Source organism: Danio rerio, chromosome 24 (genome assembly GCF_049306965.1).
Source record: "Danio rerio strain Tuebingen ecotype United States chromosome 24, GRCz12tu, whole genome shotgun sequence".
Taxonomy (NCBI): Eukaryota; Metazoa; Chordata; class Actinopteri; order Cypriniformes; family Danionidae; genus Danio; species Danio rerio.
In genome coordinates, this window is record NC_133199.1 from 29,988,497 (window position 1) to 30,004,267 (window position 15,771).

Consider the following 15,771-nt stretch of genomic DNA (forward strand, 5'->3'; position numbering starts at 1 on the left):
GCACCTTGGCTTCTTCACAATCTACAACTAATCAAAAAAATCAAAACAAAGGATTTTCAATGAGATGTGGAGCTGTTTGAAGACAAAAACCTGACAAATGTCTGGAAATCCATTAACTAAACAATGTCTTTTCGTGATTTAACCATATAAGCAGAATAATGGACTCCAGTCCGAATTATTAGTGGTGGTGGTGATGCCGCCTTAAATTAACTCTTCCTCCGAGATTTGTTTACAAGATAACAGCGAAGTGTCTGAGGTAAATATGAGGTGAAAAATAGTCAACAGAATCAATCAATTACGAGTTCGAATTGTACAAAAAGTGTAAAAATTGAATTTGTGTGTATTCAACAAAATCACGTTTCCACCACAAAATGATACAAACAGCTACAAAACAGCCTTTAACTTAGTTCCCATGAAGCCTTGCGACGTACTTTGTTTACAGTTCCAGTTTCTCAATTGAGATTTTATCTGAAATGACCGAAAGTAACAGTCGCCCGGTCGGCCAGCTGGACTACGGGATCTGTGGACCTGCTGAGCTCCGTTTGCCAAGCGCGTATATCAGCATTCAACACGGACAAGTTTTATATTTAGACGTCTGCTCCAGATGATTCAATGGTGACTGTACATGCAGTAACAGTGGCAAGACGTTCCTCGCGGTCAACATTTGCGCAGCTTTCTTCACTTATGAAATACAGTACGCACGCCTGAACGGAAGGACAGACCTTTGAGGAAATGATCGGATAGTGCAGTCTGCATTCTGCAAAAGAGGGCAGGAGGAATGACTACCTCATATAGGATGTGTTTGGAGACCCAGCGCAAATCTCATCTCAGCTTTGCCTGACTTTCTGCACTCAACCCACACGCGCTGTATACTAGAATAAGCGAGATAAAACTGGACCAGATTTTAATATGTAGTGATGCGCGCTGCTTTAATGAATCGCAAGACGCTGGACGTCACAGCCGTGCCACAGGTGCGCACTAAACTTTGGTTATTCATTATTGATTAACAGCGGAAAGAAAAGGAGGAACGCGGAGCGGAGGGACAAAACAATTAGGCTACTCGCAGTATGGAGATCATGTCCAATCTACCTACAGGAGAGGCTGGTGGCGACCACACCAATGCGGTTTCCATGTCTGCGGGCATGGAGAGAGCCGATGTGACCAGCCCGAGTCCGGTGAGCAAACAGAGGTCCCTACGGGCTGTGTATGTGCTGAATGATGGACTGAAGGCAGTGGCTGCGAATAGCCCGGAGTCCGGGGCTCTCCAGTGTCTCCAGCGCGCCTGCGACGCGGAGAGTGCCATATTGACCACAGTCACCTTCGGACGATTAGACTTTGGGGAGACCACGGTGCTTGATACTTTTTACGATGCAGGTGGGTTCGGATGGCACTGTGTTTAGGGTTTGTTTTTGGAGGATCTCCTTCTGGCACACCCAGTTTAGGTTTTGAAACTTCTAAAAGCGAAAGTGAGGATGATTTTAAGACTGAGTCAGGTGTGTTGGGTTAAGAACATTTCCAAAATCTGTAGTATTGGGGGCTTCCATTAATCATATGCCTCTAGAAGAGCAGATTTTGCACAAGTCTTGATAGATGTGTGTGCATTTGAACCACGTTATTGTCCATTATAGGAAATTTGTAAGAATAGTAAAAAGTAATAATGAAAAGAAACATTATTAACATTTAGTTAAATATGTAATATATTTATACTTTAATTTTATACAATAAATATGTTCCGAATTCTATGACGTTATAAAATACTAGTGTCTATGCATGGTAAAAAAAATATATATTCATAAACAAAACATCATAAAAACAGTACAAACAGTTAACTAAAACTGAATAAATGGTGGTGAACACATTCAATAAAACAATTTTTAAAATAATTTACTATTAAATGATCAGAAAAGTTTATTATATATAATATATAAAATATTATTCAAAATATGAATACAGCAGCTATATAATGCAACAATAAACAATAGCAGTCTAAGTGTATTTTATATAATGAATTATAAAAGAATACAGTCCTCAGCATATACAGTATGAATACACCCCTCACAATCTCTCATTTAAATGAATACATTCTAAAAGAAGGATTACAATATTATATTTCTGCATATACATTAGTTTGGTCAGTACTGAAGCCAAATTTGAAGCTTATCCAACAAAATAACTTACAATACTGTTTCAAAAATTAGTAGCCCAAATGTATATGTTAGGGTAAAATAATAAATAACATTTTCAAAAATAGCAAAAATCAAGAGAAGCAAAAAATATCTACAATTTTGTTAAAATGTTGTATTTTTTTCAATATTTTGCATGAATTTAAATATATTATCTTTCAATTTCTAAAGATGTTTTGTGAAATATATCTGTTTAATAAATCTGTTTTGTTTAAATGCAGCAATATATATTACCAATATTCACTAAGAAATTAACTAGCATATTCATTTGTAAAATGGGGTGTAATCCTTTATGCTAAGCACTGTATATCATAAAGTAAATAAAAAAATAAGTGTTTTTTTCAAATGAATTAACATGTATGTCCAATATATATTGTTATGGATGAATAATTGTTCCCAGGTAATATTAAACTCTTCTGAACTTTGGCTTTTGCAACCAGGCCAGTTTATGAGTGAATCATTTAAACCATTGACCTGAATCAACCAAAACACTGGCTAGTACTTCTTTTAGTACCGCCATTTTTGGGGGTCAGTGGGCTTTCCCATTGGAAGGTGTTACTACAAGATCACAGCAGACTCCGTCTAGGAGTATTACGATCCTGATTGTGGTCTTCTGCCTCTGGCACATTCCTTTCCTGGAATTTACTCGCCAGGTCTAGCATGAAGTGTCTCACGCGGGTGAGGCTGTTACTCTGGCTGATCACAACACGCTTCCAGATGAGTTCAATGGGTGAAAAGGGCAATGTTTTTAGAACTCACGCAGGGTGTTTTTAGTCATGCAGTATTTGTTTCTACATGGCTCATTTAGAGCCATTTTTTTCATGGGAAAGATCTTTAGAGGATCAAAAAAGTGCATTTTAGTGTTGAATCTTTGTATGCCCATCTTGCAAAATTGAAGTTTTAAATATAGCTTCTTCATCATATGCATTTCTGTTGACTACAATTGACTAATTTTCTTGTTATTATATATCTCCCTTCTCCTAACATTGAGTCATGCATCAGCTCAGCTGCATCAAGTCTGGTCTTGTATTTTGTAGGTTACGGCTTTCAGATGTTTGCATAGTTTCTGTAGAATAAGCGCAGATCGTGTTTGACTGGAAGAGAACAAATATAGCCATATATGGGAGAACAAATATGCCCTTAGAACTATTTTAAACACACAAAGCTTATTTAAAGACTGTACAGTGTGTCTGATGTCATGGAAAGTCTTAATAAACAAAAGAAGCTCATAAAAATCAAATTCAATGCTTGTTTTTTAAAATCGCTGGCACTAAAGTATGCAGACTACTCTAGTGGATTGCAGTAGTAGGATTCTGCATTATGTGATCTTCCTGCATGCTCACTGTGTCTCTGATTGATTGCAGATATTGCAGTTGTGGACATGAGTGATGTGTTCAGACAGCCCTCTTTGTTTTATCACCTCGGGGTCCGTGAGAGCTTTGACATGGCCAACAATGTTATCCTCTACCACGACATGGACCCCGACACAGCACAGTCCCTTAAGGTGAGAGTCATGGTTTAAAACACACACGTACATATAAACTAATGTTTGTCAAGGTGTCTAGCACTTTCATATACCGTGAGCACACATACTACAGTGTATGATGATATCAGTAGTTTTCAGAAACGAATATAAATCTGTTTCCAAAATGCTGTTGTACTATAAATAAATGTCCAGAAAATAGTTTCAGTTGTTTGGGGAGGTGCTGATAGCAAAAGCTAAAACTAAAGGAGACTTTTTTTTTTTGTCCAAACAGTGGAAAAGGAGGAGTGTGTCGTGGAAACTGTTTGGTAATAGTGAATATTTTTGCAGTTGTGTTTTTTTGCAGCTGTGCTTTTAAATAAAGCAAAAACAAAGACTATAGAATACACTAGACATGTCACTCGTATTGTTTTATATAGGGAAAAGTGAACAGGTCACTTCTAGCCCCGCCTTCTAGTATAGGAGCCAATCGTCGATCGATATAGACTGACAATACTCGGGGGGAGGACCAGACTTGAGTTTCTGTAGATTTTGTGTGATTTGGACGTTTAGAAAAGAAACTAAAGAGATAGTTGTTGTTTAATTTTATTGGTGATTCCTAATATAAAAATCGAATCATAAGCTTGGTAAGCGGTTTTAAAGAGTTTGATGTTTCCCCATTCAAACAGTATGCCCAAGCATACTGACCAAGAGGCGTTTCAAAGAAGAGCGCTGAGTGAAATGACATGTCTTAAAGGGACTTTGCTAATAGTTAATGCTACACTTATATGACTACAAAATAATCCAGAACCAATGTTACCTCTAAAGCAAATACTTAATATTTATTTTAAATAATTTGAAAAATACTAGTTTACTTTTAGGGGTTTTTCACATTTGCACTTTTAGTCCGCACCTGGATTTATTTCACGCTAAGTTCATTTGGCTAATGTTATCGGGGTCTTCTGAACTACTTGAACTGTGCCTGAAAGAAGTGGTCTGGGGTAACATCCACTCATGATGTGAACCTAATTGCATTAAACTGGTTAAACTGTATATTCATGCATTTACTCACTCGTTTTTCTGACATGCACAAATGGGCGGCAATTCGCTCTAATGCTCTGTGCACAGTTTCTGCATTTTTAAGTAGTTGTAGTGTTTCAATTACTCACGCCACATCCCTTGCCATATTTAGCTACCGCGACAGTGCATATGAGATGAATGACATCAGGACGTAATAACCTGTTATGATTATTACTGAATGGACACAGAATTGTCTGCATCTGCATTGTGGTGCACCAAGGAAACAATACATTTTGACACCCCTATAATTTAGCTAAGATACAAGATTTCGAAAGTAACATTGTCATTTTTGTGTAAAATTTCAAAGCGCCATTTTGTGAAAACTGTGACTCCATGTGCATGTTTTATGCATTCAGACTACGTCCGAAATTTCTTACTACTCAGTGCGTAGGTACTGCATTTGAATTTAAATGTACCACTCGATTGTTAGAAAAGTACATTCGATACAGTATGAATGTGAGTAGTATGAATGAAATTTGGACGTACTTCACTCCCGTTCATGAATTTTTATCATGGGATAGTGTATTGTTCATCGAATGCGCACTACAAAATCTTGCCAGAAGTAGTAGGTCATCCAGGTACTTCTCGCATGCTGTTTTTCGAATTTTATGAATTTGGACATACTACTTATCTCGCATACTGTTTTTAGTGTACTATATAGTATGGAAGTATGCAATTTCGGACGCAGTCTCAGTCTACAGACATGCATGTCTACAACTAAAACAATAATGATAGACATCAAAATCGTATGTGTGCAGATGTGCAGTATTTCTTTATAAAGTTACATCGCCGTCTGCTGGCCTGGTATGAATAAAATAGCATTTTTCGTAGCTTTCAGTTATCAGTGTGGAAGGATTCTGTTGACCATAATCTCCTGTACACAAATTATTTAAACAACTCTTTTATTATCATATAAATTACCCTTACATAAGTACTTTTTGCCTTTTAACGACATCCAAAAAAAGGACTTGTTTGTTCACACGAGCACAGTTGTTTTTAAAATCTTAATGGTTTTCTACAAAGTTTCTGTTTGTCCACACAAAAACGCATCGAGTGACTGAAACTGAAACTTTCGGAAAACTTTGGGTACAGTGTGGTTAGATAGAAAATACAAGAGGAGTTTTCCGCCATATGAGCTCAGCGTGCGCTCTGTTTTCTCCTTTCTAATACACCAAACTTTGAAAATGTGAATAAAGCAAATTTCACTGGTTCAAACATAACATAACACAACCCAAACATAACACAAACATCGCAAATTCCACTTTGTTTCACCGCAGGATGGTAATCTCCCTCTCTTCTCATGTTTGCATTGATTTGTATGCAGTTTACTCACGAAAATACTTAATTACTGTTTGGTGTGGCAGAAACTTGTCTTTATCCCCGACCATTGGTTCGGCGTGCCCTTAACACAGTGTGTTTTTGTGTTTTCATGTGGACAGAGATTTTTTTCCAAAGGAAACTGGGGAAAAAATATGTTTATAAAAAACCCATAGACATTGCCTTACTTAGCTATAATACTTAAGAATTAGAATTTCTCCTTACAAAGACGCTTGCAAGGGTTTGTGATAAGTTATGTCTTCAAGCCTGCAGGCTCATATTCTCACATTTAGTATCTCTGTCATCTGAACAAAGAGGCCGCCCACCACTAGGCCCTGACCTACTATTCTGAGCCTAGGAAGGAGTTTATCTTTTCTGGGCACTGGACAGTAGAGCTGCCAGAACAACACGCACTGTTTTCAAGCGAAGGCATGCAGTCAGTCCCAGGACAGCTGCACATGGCCACGTTGCACACAGAGACATTGGAAGGCATGTGTTCTTCTGGCAAACTGTAACAATGACAATCACGCTTGAGCAGAAGCGTCACGCGATCCACTTGTGTATTTGTTAACATTTTTCATGTCCAACTGATTCATTCCCTATTAATAATGGAGTGAATGGCATTACACTGCAAGGCGGTCTTGTGATTGATATTATCATGTGATATAAAGAAATACATATTGCAATATTGCAGTTGAGTAATTTCTCTCTTCTCTTTTCTCTTGCATAGGACATGGTGGCACAGAAAAACACAGTAAGTGTCAAAAGACTCCTTGCAGGACTGGTAATCCGATGAGGTTTGGTGTCTGTTGTTGGTGTGCCAATAGCTTTGTGTATTAGACTATTTTTGAACATCTTATGATGACATACGTTTACATGCTCATGGCCCTAAAATAAACCCACCACTGTGAGCAGAAGCTGTATGCAAGAGTTGTATGAGCACAGAAGGTTCTAGTGTGTCACTTTGAAGACTGGTGCTGGTCCAGAAGAGTTCATAAGGGTTGTGAAGGTGTTGTGGTCATTTAAGTTAGTGGGTGTTAGTGGTTTTGATAAAAAGAGAGGGTCGTTGTGTGCTAGACTTTAAATAAATGTCTTATTGAGCAACTGGTGAAAAGAAGCTGACCTTGATGGTGATTTATAGCTGTGAAATGATCCAGTACACTTTTCAACATTTTGTGGATAGATGTGAATTTCTATGTTCGCTTTCACCTTCAACTATACTTTCTCAGCTGAAACGAGTAGTTCACTCAAACATTCAGTCAGTATTATTCTATGGTTATTTTCAACTTTCTTACTTTAGAGTATCGAAGAAATAAAGCATCAAAATAATGCAATAAAACGATTGAAATTTCAGAAAATAGCTCTTAAGTTTTATGTGTAAGTGTTAGGATTTCATTTTAATTTTGGGACAAGATAGTCTATGACACTGTTCTCTGCACCTACCGAGTCAGTGAAAGACCACAGACACCTGCATCCCGAAATGCAGAGGCTTTTTTTATACGGCACAGTATCAAATTCCATTAAAGCAATACTTGTCCAATCACTTGCATCCAATATCTCGGTTGTCACAGAGGACACGCATGAAAGGTTCCTGGATGAAAGTGAAAGTGCCAAACTGAAGTTAAAGTCGACAAATTAAAAATCAAACACCTAAAATTACAAAAAAACTCCAGAGGAGTCCATGTGATAACATGTAAATGGGATCATGAAAGGAACATGCAAATAGCAACTCATGTAAACATCTTAATCTTATTATTGTCTTACTCAGATTAAGCCAAATACTTTGATTACTGATGTCCATGTAAACGTAGTCAGTGATTTGTTGATTCACTTAATCAATCATTTAAACAAATAGACAGTGGATTTAATATCATATTCATTTACTTGTATCAGGCCCATAAATGCATGGAAAAAAATAATCAGTACATTTCTTAAAAATGTTGCACATAAGAAAGAAACTAATACAGATTTGAATCAATATAATGATGAGTAAGCGATGACCAAATTTTTGAGTGAACTCTTCCTTCTGCTTTCTCAAAACTCTTTGTTTACTCTCTGTTTTTCGTTCTCTGTTAACACCATTTAGTGTGTTTATAAATTACCTGTCACTATCGTTCCTCTTTTCCTTTCCGCTCCCTTCACTGTTTGCTCTCCTTTTGCTTTCTTTTTCTTTATCTTGTGTGTTACCTGGAGTAGGCTGCAAGACCAGTTAAAATAGGCTTCCCTTGGGTGCAGCTGCCTCCCGAATACAGAGGCTCCGGCCTAAGAAACAAAGTAGGTACTCTAGCATGCTAGTGCATTCTGGGAAACTCCTGTTTGCATGCGTTGGAATCTTACATAATTAGCTGATATGTCAATTCAGGAACTAAGAACTCAATAAATCAATTAGTTATTTGTTGCTCAAGAACAACTTGATTAATTTTCAATTATTTTTGTCATTAATACATCAGATTGAAAGTTGCCATCATTATCAATCTTGCTTAAAGAAGCATTCTGTATGGGCCGCACACATATCCCATCTTTTGTGCAGTCATAGTGGAACATTTAATTTAAATGTAGACGCAGATACATTTTAGAGAGGAAGTGGTGATCCTTGTGATATCCAAGTTTACACATGACTAGAGAGCGGCTCCATAAATAACAATGGAGGACATACAGCAGATTCTGATCTTGTTCTTTGACATGTAGCAGTTTGTCACAAGATGACAAGTTTTGTTTGGGCATTGCTGCATTCTGTATAATTGCAGTGTCTTGTATTATGTACTAAAAATAGCACTTCCTGTGTTGTCATTCCCTTGACTAGCTGCACACGAAAGTGACGATTGTCTGTAAACCAATAACGTACAGTATCAGCTTTAGCTCAACCCTTTTCGTACCAAACATTCTTTTGGAGAAGGGTGTAAAATATAGGAGCCAGCTCCAAATAGGCTGGTCAGCTTCAAGTGGGTGGGAATTGGAGCTCCACAATCCTAAAGGAGTTTTGATTTATTTAATGTTTTGTACATGACACAGAGTCCACCCTTTCCTGTTTTAAGAATGTCTACCCCAACCCTAAACCCAACCTCACAGTAACCTGTTGAATTTTATTAACGTCTAGGCTAAACCCTTGTGTCATAAGTCCCTCTCACGTGGAGGTCATCTGATCAACTTGCGGTGTAATTCCTCCCACTTGGAGGTCTCCGGGCTACAGTAGTTATGGGATTTTTAATCAATTTACCGACTCTGACCTTTGAGTCTCATTCATTGAGATTAATACATTTTTCTCTATTCATTTGGCTCATTTTGTTTAATTGGCAAAATATTATAAAAATATTATGAGTTGCTTACTAACACAACTAACCCAATCGTTGATCACACTACAAACGAATAATAACTACAATTCTATTGACCTTATTCTTTGTGTACGAGTGGGCGCAATCGTTTGAATCTTTTTTGGCTTGAGACTTCTGCTCTTATTTACTTCCATTTATTTTTAGACATTAAAAACAGTTTATTATGCTGCTTGATTTTGCTAACTGATATTCTCTTATTATATTATTCTGCTTCGTCTGTATAGTCATGAACACACTTGTTTGTAGAGCAAGTAGTTTGACCGTTTTTTGACATTTGTTATTCCTAGTCATTTCTCCTGTAGGCAACTGAATCAGAAGTTCTAAAACAACAGCAAAAACGAGCGCACTTCCGCATTGAAGAATAAGGTCTATGGGATATATGCCGAAGTGTGCTAATAGGACTTTAATTTGCTAGTAACCCGGGTTAATCGCTTCCGGATAACTGTATGCCATTGCGAAATCAGCGCGTTTAAGGTCTGTTTTCTTTAAAAATCAGCAATCTCTACTGGCTGAGTGATATCCAATATAAAGTGGGTCTCAGGTTGTACAAGGAGCACTGCATTAAATGACATTTTCCCCCGCCATGTCTTCATAATATGTGCATTTATATTACCCCAGTATATTCAATGGGGCTTCTGCTCTAGCCAGATTCGGACAGGCGCGTGAGAGTAAACGTCTTTTTGTCTCGTTTTACGATTTAGCAAATAAATGAATGCCAAAGTCTATTTAACTTATTGTATTTTAATTACATAACAACATCGATGCTGGAAAAAACTTACAATGAAAGGTTACCGGAAGTTTATCAGCATGGGACCAACACTAGCTCGGCATATACTCTTTAAGATAGAGAAATTAATAATCATTCGTTATTTACCTGGGTCTTTTGACTATGATCAGCTCTTTTGACTTGAATTTGAGTCGTTCATTCAAATGAAACTGACAGTCCCTTAAAAGCTTATACAGTGCACACAGTCTGAGCCAAAAGGAGCCATAATTAGTTCACCTTTTGAGTCTTCAGATTTTTGAGTTGTTTATTCATTACGTCACAGCATGTAAAGAGATGATTTAAAACCAAGGACTCAAGAAATGAACGGATCAAATCTTTTTCCTCCTCTAAATGCATGTAATTGGCTTCTGTCTTTCACGTGATGAACGAAAGACTCAAACGGAGGACTCGAGAGATGAACAGATCAAATCTTTTTCTGGCTCTGACTATATGTAATTGGCTTCTGTCTTTCACTTGATGAACGAATGACTCAAACTTTATCGAAGACTTGAAAAAGGAACTAATCTTCAACCCCACGAATTAAGAGTCATTCCCTGAGAGGATTCATTGTTCTTGAGTCACATAAAACATATATTCAAAATGAATGAATCGTGGGGTGATACGGTGACATAGTGGTTAGCACTGTCACCTCACAGAAAGAAGGTCGCTGGTTCGAGTCCCGGTTGGGTCAGTTTGCATTTCTGTGTATGTTCTTTTCGTGTTTGTGTGGGTTTCCTCCAGGTGATGCGGTTTCCCCCACAGTCTTATGACATGCGATATAGGTGAATTGAATAAACTAAATTGGCCGTAGTGTATGTCTGTGAATGAGTGTGTATGGATGTTTTCCAGTTTTGAGTTGCAGCTGTAAAGGCATCCGCTGTGTAAAACATATGCTGGATAAGTTGGCTGTTCATTCCGTTGTGGCAACCCCTGAGGAATAAAGGGACTAAGCCTAAGGGAAATGCATGAATGAATATATTATATATATTATGCTAGATACCCTTAAGAAAGGGTCTTAAAAAGTGGTATGGTAGGGTACACTTTTTTGGTTCTTCTGATAATGAAAACTGTGCTGTACTGTACTGCTCAATGGAAACAAGCCATAAGTGGAACCAAAGTCTTCCTGTGGCTTTAAAAATAGTATTTTCCTCCACGATGCTTCAACTGCGAGTCTTAAGAATTGAAAATGTGCTCAGTATTTATGCTTAGACCACAGGCCTCAATAATTGAAATAGTCTAGTAGTGTGTGCTGAGTTGAAGGAGTCTTGCAAGTGACCCCTTGCATTTGAGGTGTTGATGTGGCAGTGTGCTGAGATGTGCTTTGGCCACCTCCTCCATTTCACTCTGGAATTCTGAGACAGTACATGATCACACAAAGGTGTCAACAAGATTTCCTTGCCTCTTTGCATTCCTTGGCTGCCAGCAGCTGAGTACATGATCACTAACACCTAGACATTTCTAACAGTCTGTACTTCTACACTATTCCAGACACATATTTCACATTCCAGTGTTCTTTAAAGTGCGTTTACTGTGCTTATCAAGGCCCGTTTACATCAAAGATGATAACTATGATGATGAACATCTAGTTATGAAAGTAATTCTTATAGTGGTCTGCAATATTAGCAAAGTAACTTTTAAAGTAAATAATAATTGTGTTGATTTAGGCCTATTATGGTAAAATGACACAAAACTGGTAGTAGAGGGCAGCAAGTCTCTTCACTGAATCATTCATTCAAACAATTCGTTCAAAACAGCTGATTCATTTTGAAATGAATTAATGACTCTCTTCTTGAGTAGATCCCTGAATAATTTTTTTTCTTTTTCAAAATTTTCTTTCAAAAATAGATTTATTTAGTAACGAGACATGTACACTTAATGCTCTGAATTTTTTGAAAAATTATTTTGTAGGAGAAACAATCAGAATCCATCCTGCCTTTAAAAGCCTGGGCAATAAAAACAGCAAATGACAAAATTGCAGCATGAGCTTGGAAAATATACAACGATATTGTCTGTAGGTTTGGACAATAATATAGACTGTAAAAATGATATGACAAAAAAATCATTTCAACGGCTACATTTTTAGATGACTAAAATTTTTATTTGATTCAAATAAAAAAAATAAAGGTGAACTGCCAAAATGCTATCTGTTAGCATAATAGCTTTGAAAACACAGTCTCTCCCCTGCTGTCCAAAGCCACACCTCCTGAAATCATGAACGCGTCGCGCACATTAAAAATGACAATAGACAGCCCACTAGATCATGTCATTCGCCAGTTGGAAGACTTCACAATACTTTATAATACTACTATTCTAAATAAAAAACAAACGTATTATATTTAGAACGTGGCAAAGCAGTGGCGCAGTAGGTAGTGCTGTCGCTGGTTCGAGCCTCGGCTCAGTTGGCGTTTATGTGTGGAGTTCGCATGTTCTCCCTGCGTTCGCGTGGGTTTCCTCCGGGTGCTCCGGTTTCCCCCACAGTCCAAAGACATGCGGTACAGGTGAATTGGGTAGGCTAAATTGTTCATAGTGTATGAGTGTGTGTGTGTGAGTGTGTGTGTGTCCCAGAGATGGGTTGCGGCTGGAAGGGCATCCGCTGTGTAAAAACTTACTGAATAAGTTGGCAGTTCATTCCGCTGTGGCGACCCCCGATTAATAAAGGGACTAAGCCGACAAGAAAATGAATGAATGAATATTTAGCACGTTTCCAGTGTAGCAAGATAAACTTTAATGTGCAATATTTCTCACTCTCTCATGTGCTTTGTCCTAAATCGACTACTGTATGCTTAGTGCTTGGCCAGCGGCGTGCAGGAATTATACCTATAACTAAGCCATACTTGAGTGCTATTTCAGACCGAATATACAAACTAGCATGGTAAACAATATAGGGCAGGGGTTCTCAACTGGTTTGGCCATGGGACCCACATTTTTACAAGGTCATCAAGCCACGACCCAAATTTTTAGGAACTATAATACAATTTTAGGAATTATAATTAATTTGTATTTATTTGTTAAGATATATAAGTAGTGACAGATAAATCATAAGAAAATCACCAAGACTTACAAGTAAACAATATTTTATTGCTGTTATTTAACGAAATATATGAAGTTTTAGAAATATTACAAAGTGAAAACAACAAATACTGTAAAAAGTGGTTAGGTTAAGGAAAGGTTTAGTTACCATGAACTAAACCGAACTGTTAATAAAACATGTTGTCTGGTTTCTAAATGTCATTTTAATTTAGAAGGTTTTGTGTTCTCTTGTGAGAGCACCTCGCTACTTATGACAAACTGAGGCTTTAAGTCTTTTTTTGTCGTCAATATATTTAAATCCATACTTTAAACCAGGGATCACCAAACTTGTTCCTGGAGGGCCGGTGTCCTGCAGATTTTAGCTCCAACCCTAATCAAACACACATGAACAAGCTAATCAAGCTCTTACTTGGTATACTTGAAACACCCAGGCAGGTGTGTTGAGGCAAGTTGGAGCTAAACCCTGAAGGGACACCAGCCCTCCAGGACCGAGATTGGTGACCCCTGCTTTAAACCTTCCGGGTCGTACTTGCGCTCCGCTATATTTGTTGCTATAATTAAATGAAATTTCACATGTAAAACGGTAGGGTGGTCGTGCACGCATTTCAAAATAAAAGTCAAAATGAGTTAGAAATTATACTTTTGTTGTATTTTTGTCTACTGTAAAAGTTCCCTTATGAAATTGAAAACAATCACATTAATCTTTCGCCAGAAAATTTCAGTGGGTGAACAACACTTCCGTGCATATAACCCATTTTTAAAACAACACAATCTACATAAGCTTTGCCTTACTAAAATAGTTTTAAAACAGAACATTACCTGTCTTAAAGAAATACTTCAGCCATGGTGTCATCCTTCCTCTAGCGTGCAAAAATAACTCCAATTTTGATTCAGGATTTTAAAAAGTTTCGATTCAGCATTTGTTTTTACTCTTGTCACTCTCTCATGTGCAAGTGAACGCACTTGATTGCACAAACAGCAGATCTGTGTGAAAAGGGGTGAACAGATGTACAAATCTACATTTGTTGACAAACAGTTTATTATTGATATTTACTTATCAGAATTGTGGGAATTGTCGACCCGACAAATTTTAATTGGACAAACATTTTTTAGTCTTACACCTTATCCAGAATATAAAAATACATTTAGATCATTTATTTTATTCATTATTATTGGAATGTGAAGAGACTTTCAACCAGCACAACTAAAAATGTTTCTAAAGACAATCACCTACTGCACCTTTAAGGCAACATGCTTTTTTGTTGTGTAGTTATTGTTACATTATCATGATATGAAATTGCATTTAAAACTTCTTTCTCCTTTTTTAGGCCTCTAGTGGGAACTACTATTTCATCCCATACCTGATGACACCCAACAACGAGTACTTGTGCTGTGAGAATGTGGCCCAGCGCAGAGCATCAGAGTACATGCAGCCCAACTGGGACAACCTTTTAGGACCTCTGTGTGTCCCTTTGGTGGACCGCTTCGTCAGCCTTCTCAAAGACATTCATGTCACGTCTTGGTATGACTGCTCATGTTATGATCACCCCTGGCAGGATGCCAACTCCCATGCGGTGCTTCACAGATCCGTTACATGATGGTGTCATGTCATGTTTTGCTTAGCGTAAATCAAGCAAACACTTCCTAATTTTAACCAAACAAGTCATATAAAATACATTTTTATATAATGATTTCTTTTTTTGTAGTTAACATTGAATTACAGAGTTGAAATGGGATAGTTTACCCAAAAATGAAAATTCTGCCATCATTTACTCCCCCTTAAATGTGTTTCTTCTGTACAAAATGCTGATTGCTGGGACCCATGGACTTCCATTGTCCCTATTAAAGGAGTTGATGGTTGCCAGCAGCCAGCATTCTTCAAAATATCTTCTTTTTTTTCTTGAACAGATGAAAGAAACGCATAAAGGTTTAAAACCACAATAAATGATGAGGTAGTTTTCATTTTTGGATGAACTCTCCCTTGAACTCAGTATTAAATGATCCACATCTTATCGTCCTTGTAGTGAATAACTGGGACTCAACCCAAATGGGATGGTTATATCTGCCATATTATATAATAAGAACAGACATGCAGAAGACCCAGCAAGATTTATTGGGAACTGCAGTAGCCTCTAACCAGTATCAGGGTGTCCTTTCACCTGGAGCTCAGATGTCAAAAGCCTGGAACTTCTATAGTGCCAAGGTTTCCACACCTTATAACACACAGTACAAATTGCTCTTGTGTTACTGGATTTTTGTCTGTTGGTATAAAGTCCAGCCCACTTTGCAGCTGGCCAAGACAATTTGTTTTATTTTACATGATGTTTTTAATTAATTAGTTAATTAGATCGCCTTTGAGTGTCTCGTTTGAGATTTGATAATACATATCATTTAAGTTTTTGGAAATTGAAGTTAATGCATCATCTGAATTTTGACTGAATACGCTTTCCATTGATGTATGGTTTGTTAAGATACAATTTTTGTCCAGTTTTGGACGAGATACAACTATTTGAAAATCTGAAAGCTTCAAAAATTCTAAATATTTCAAATTAAGTTCTCATATATGCACATTACTAATCAAATATTGAGTTTTGATATATT

The 15,771-nt window shown here is 37.3% G+C and overlaps 1 protein-coding gene across 16 annotated transcripts in view; it reads left to right on the plus strand.

Moving 5' to 3' along the window:
- Positions 1 to 15,771, plus strand: part of map3k15 (mitogen-activated protein kinase kinase kinase 15) — an 81,951-nt gene continuing 66,180 nt past the window's right edge. For 6 of the 16 annotated variants that reach the window (XM_073940823.1, XM_073940825.1, XM_073940817.1 and 3 more), the window contains exons 1-4: positions 489 to 1,374; positions 3,548 to 3,687; positions 6,773 to 6,796; positions 14,499 to 14,692. Coding sequence is in view for 11 of the 16 variants with exons in the window: in XM_073940817.1 (XP_073796918.1) it covers positions 1,068 to 1,374; positions 3,548 to 3,687; positions 6,773 to 6,796; positions 14,499 to 14,692 (665 nt within the window). In the remaining 5 variants the exon portion in view is untranslated. Of the gene's footprint in view, positions 257 to 488; positions 1,375 to 3,547; positions 3,688 to 6,772; positions 6,797 to 8,238; positions 8,317 to 14,498; positions 14,693 to 15,771 lie in introns of those variants that run through there. The other 10 variants (XM_073940815.1, XM_073940816.1, XM_021473794.3 and 7 more) reach the window with 6 other exon arrangements.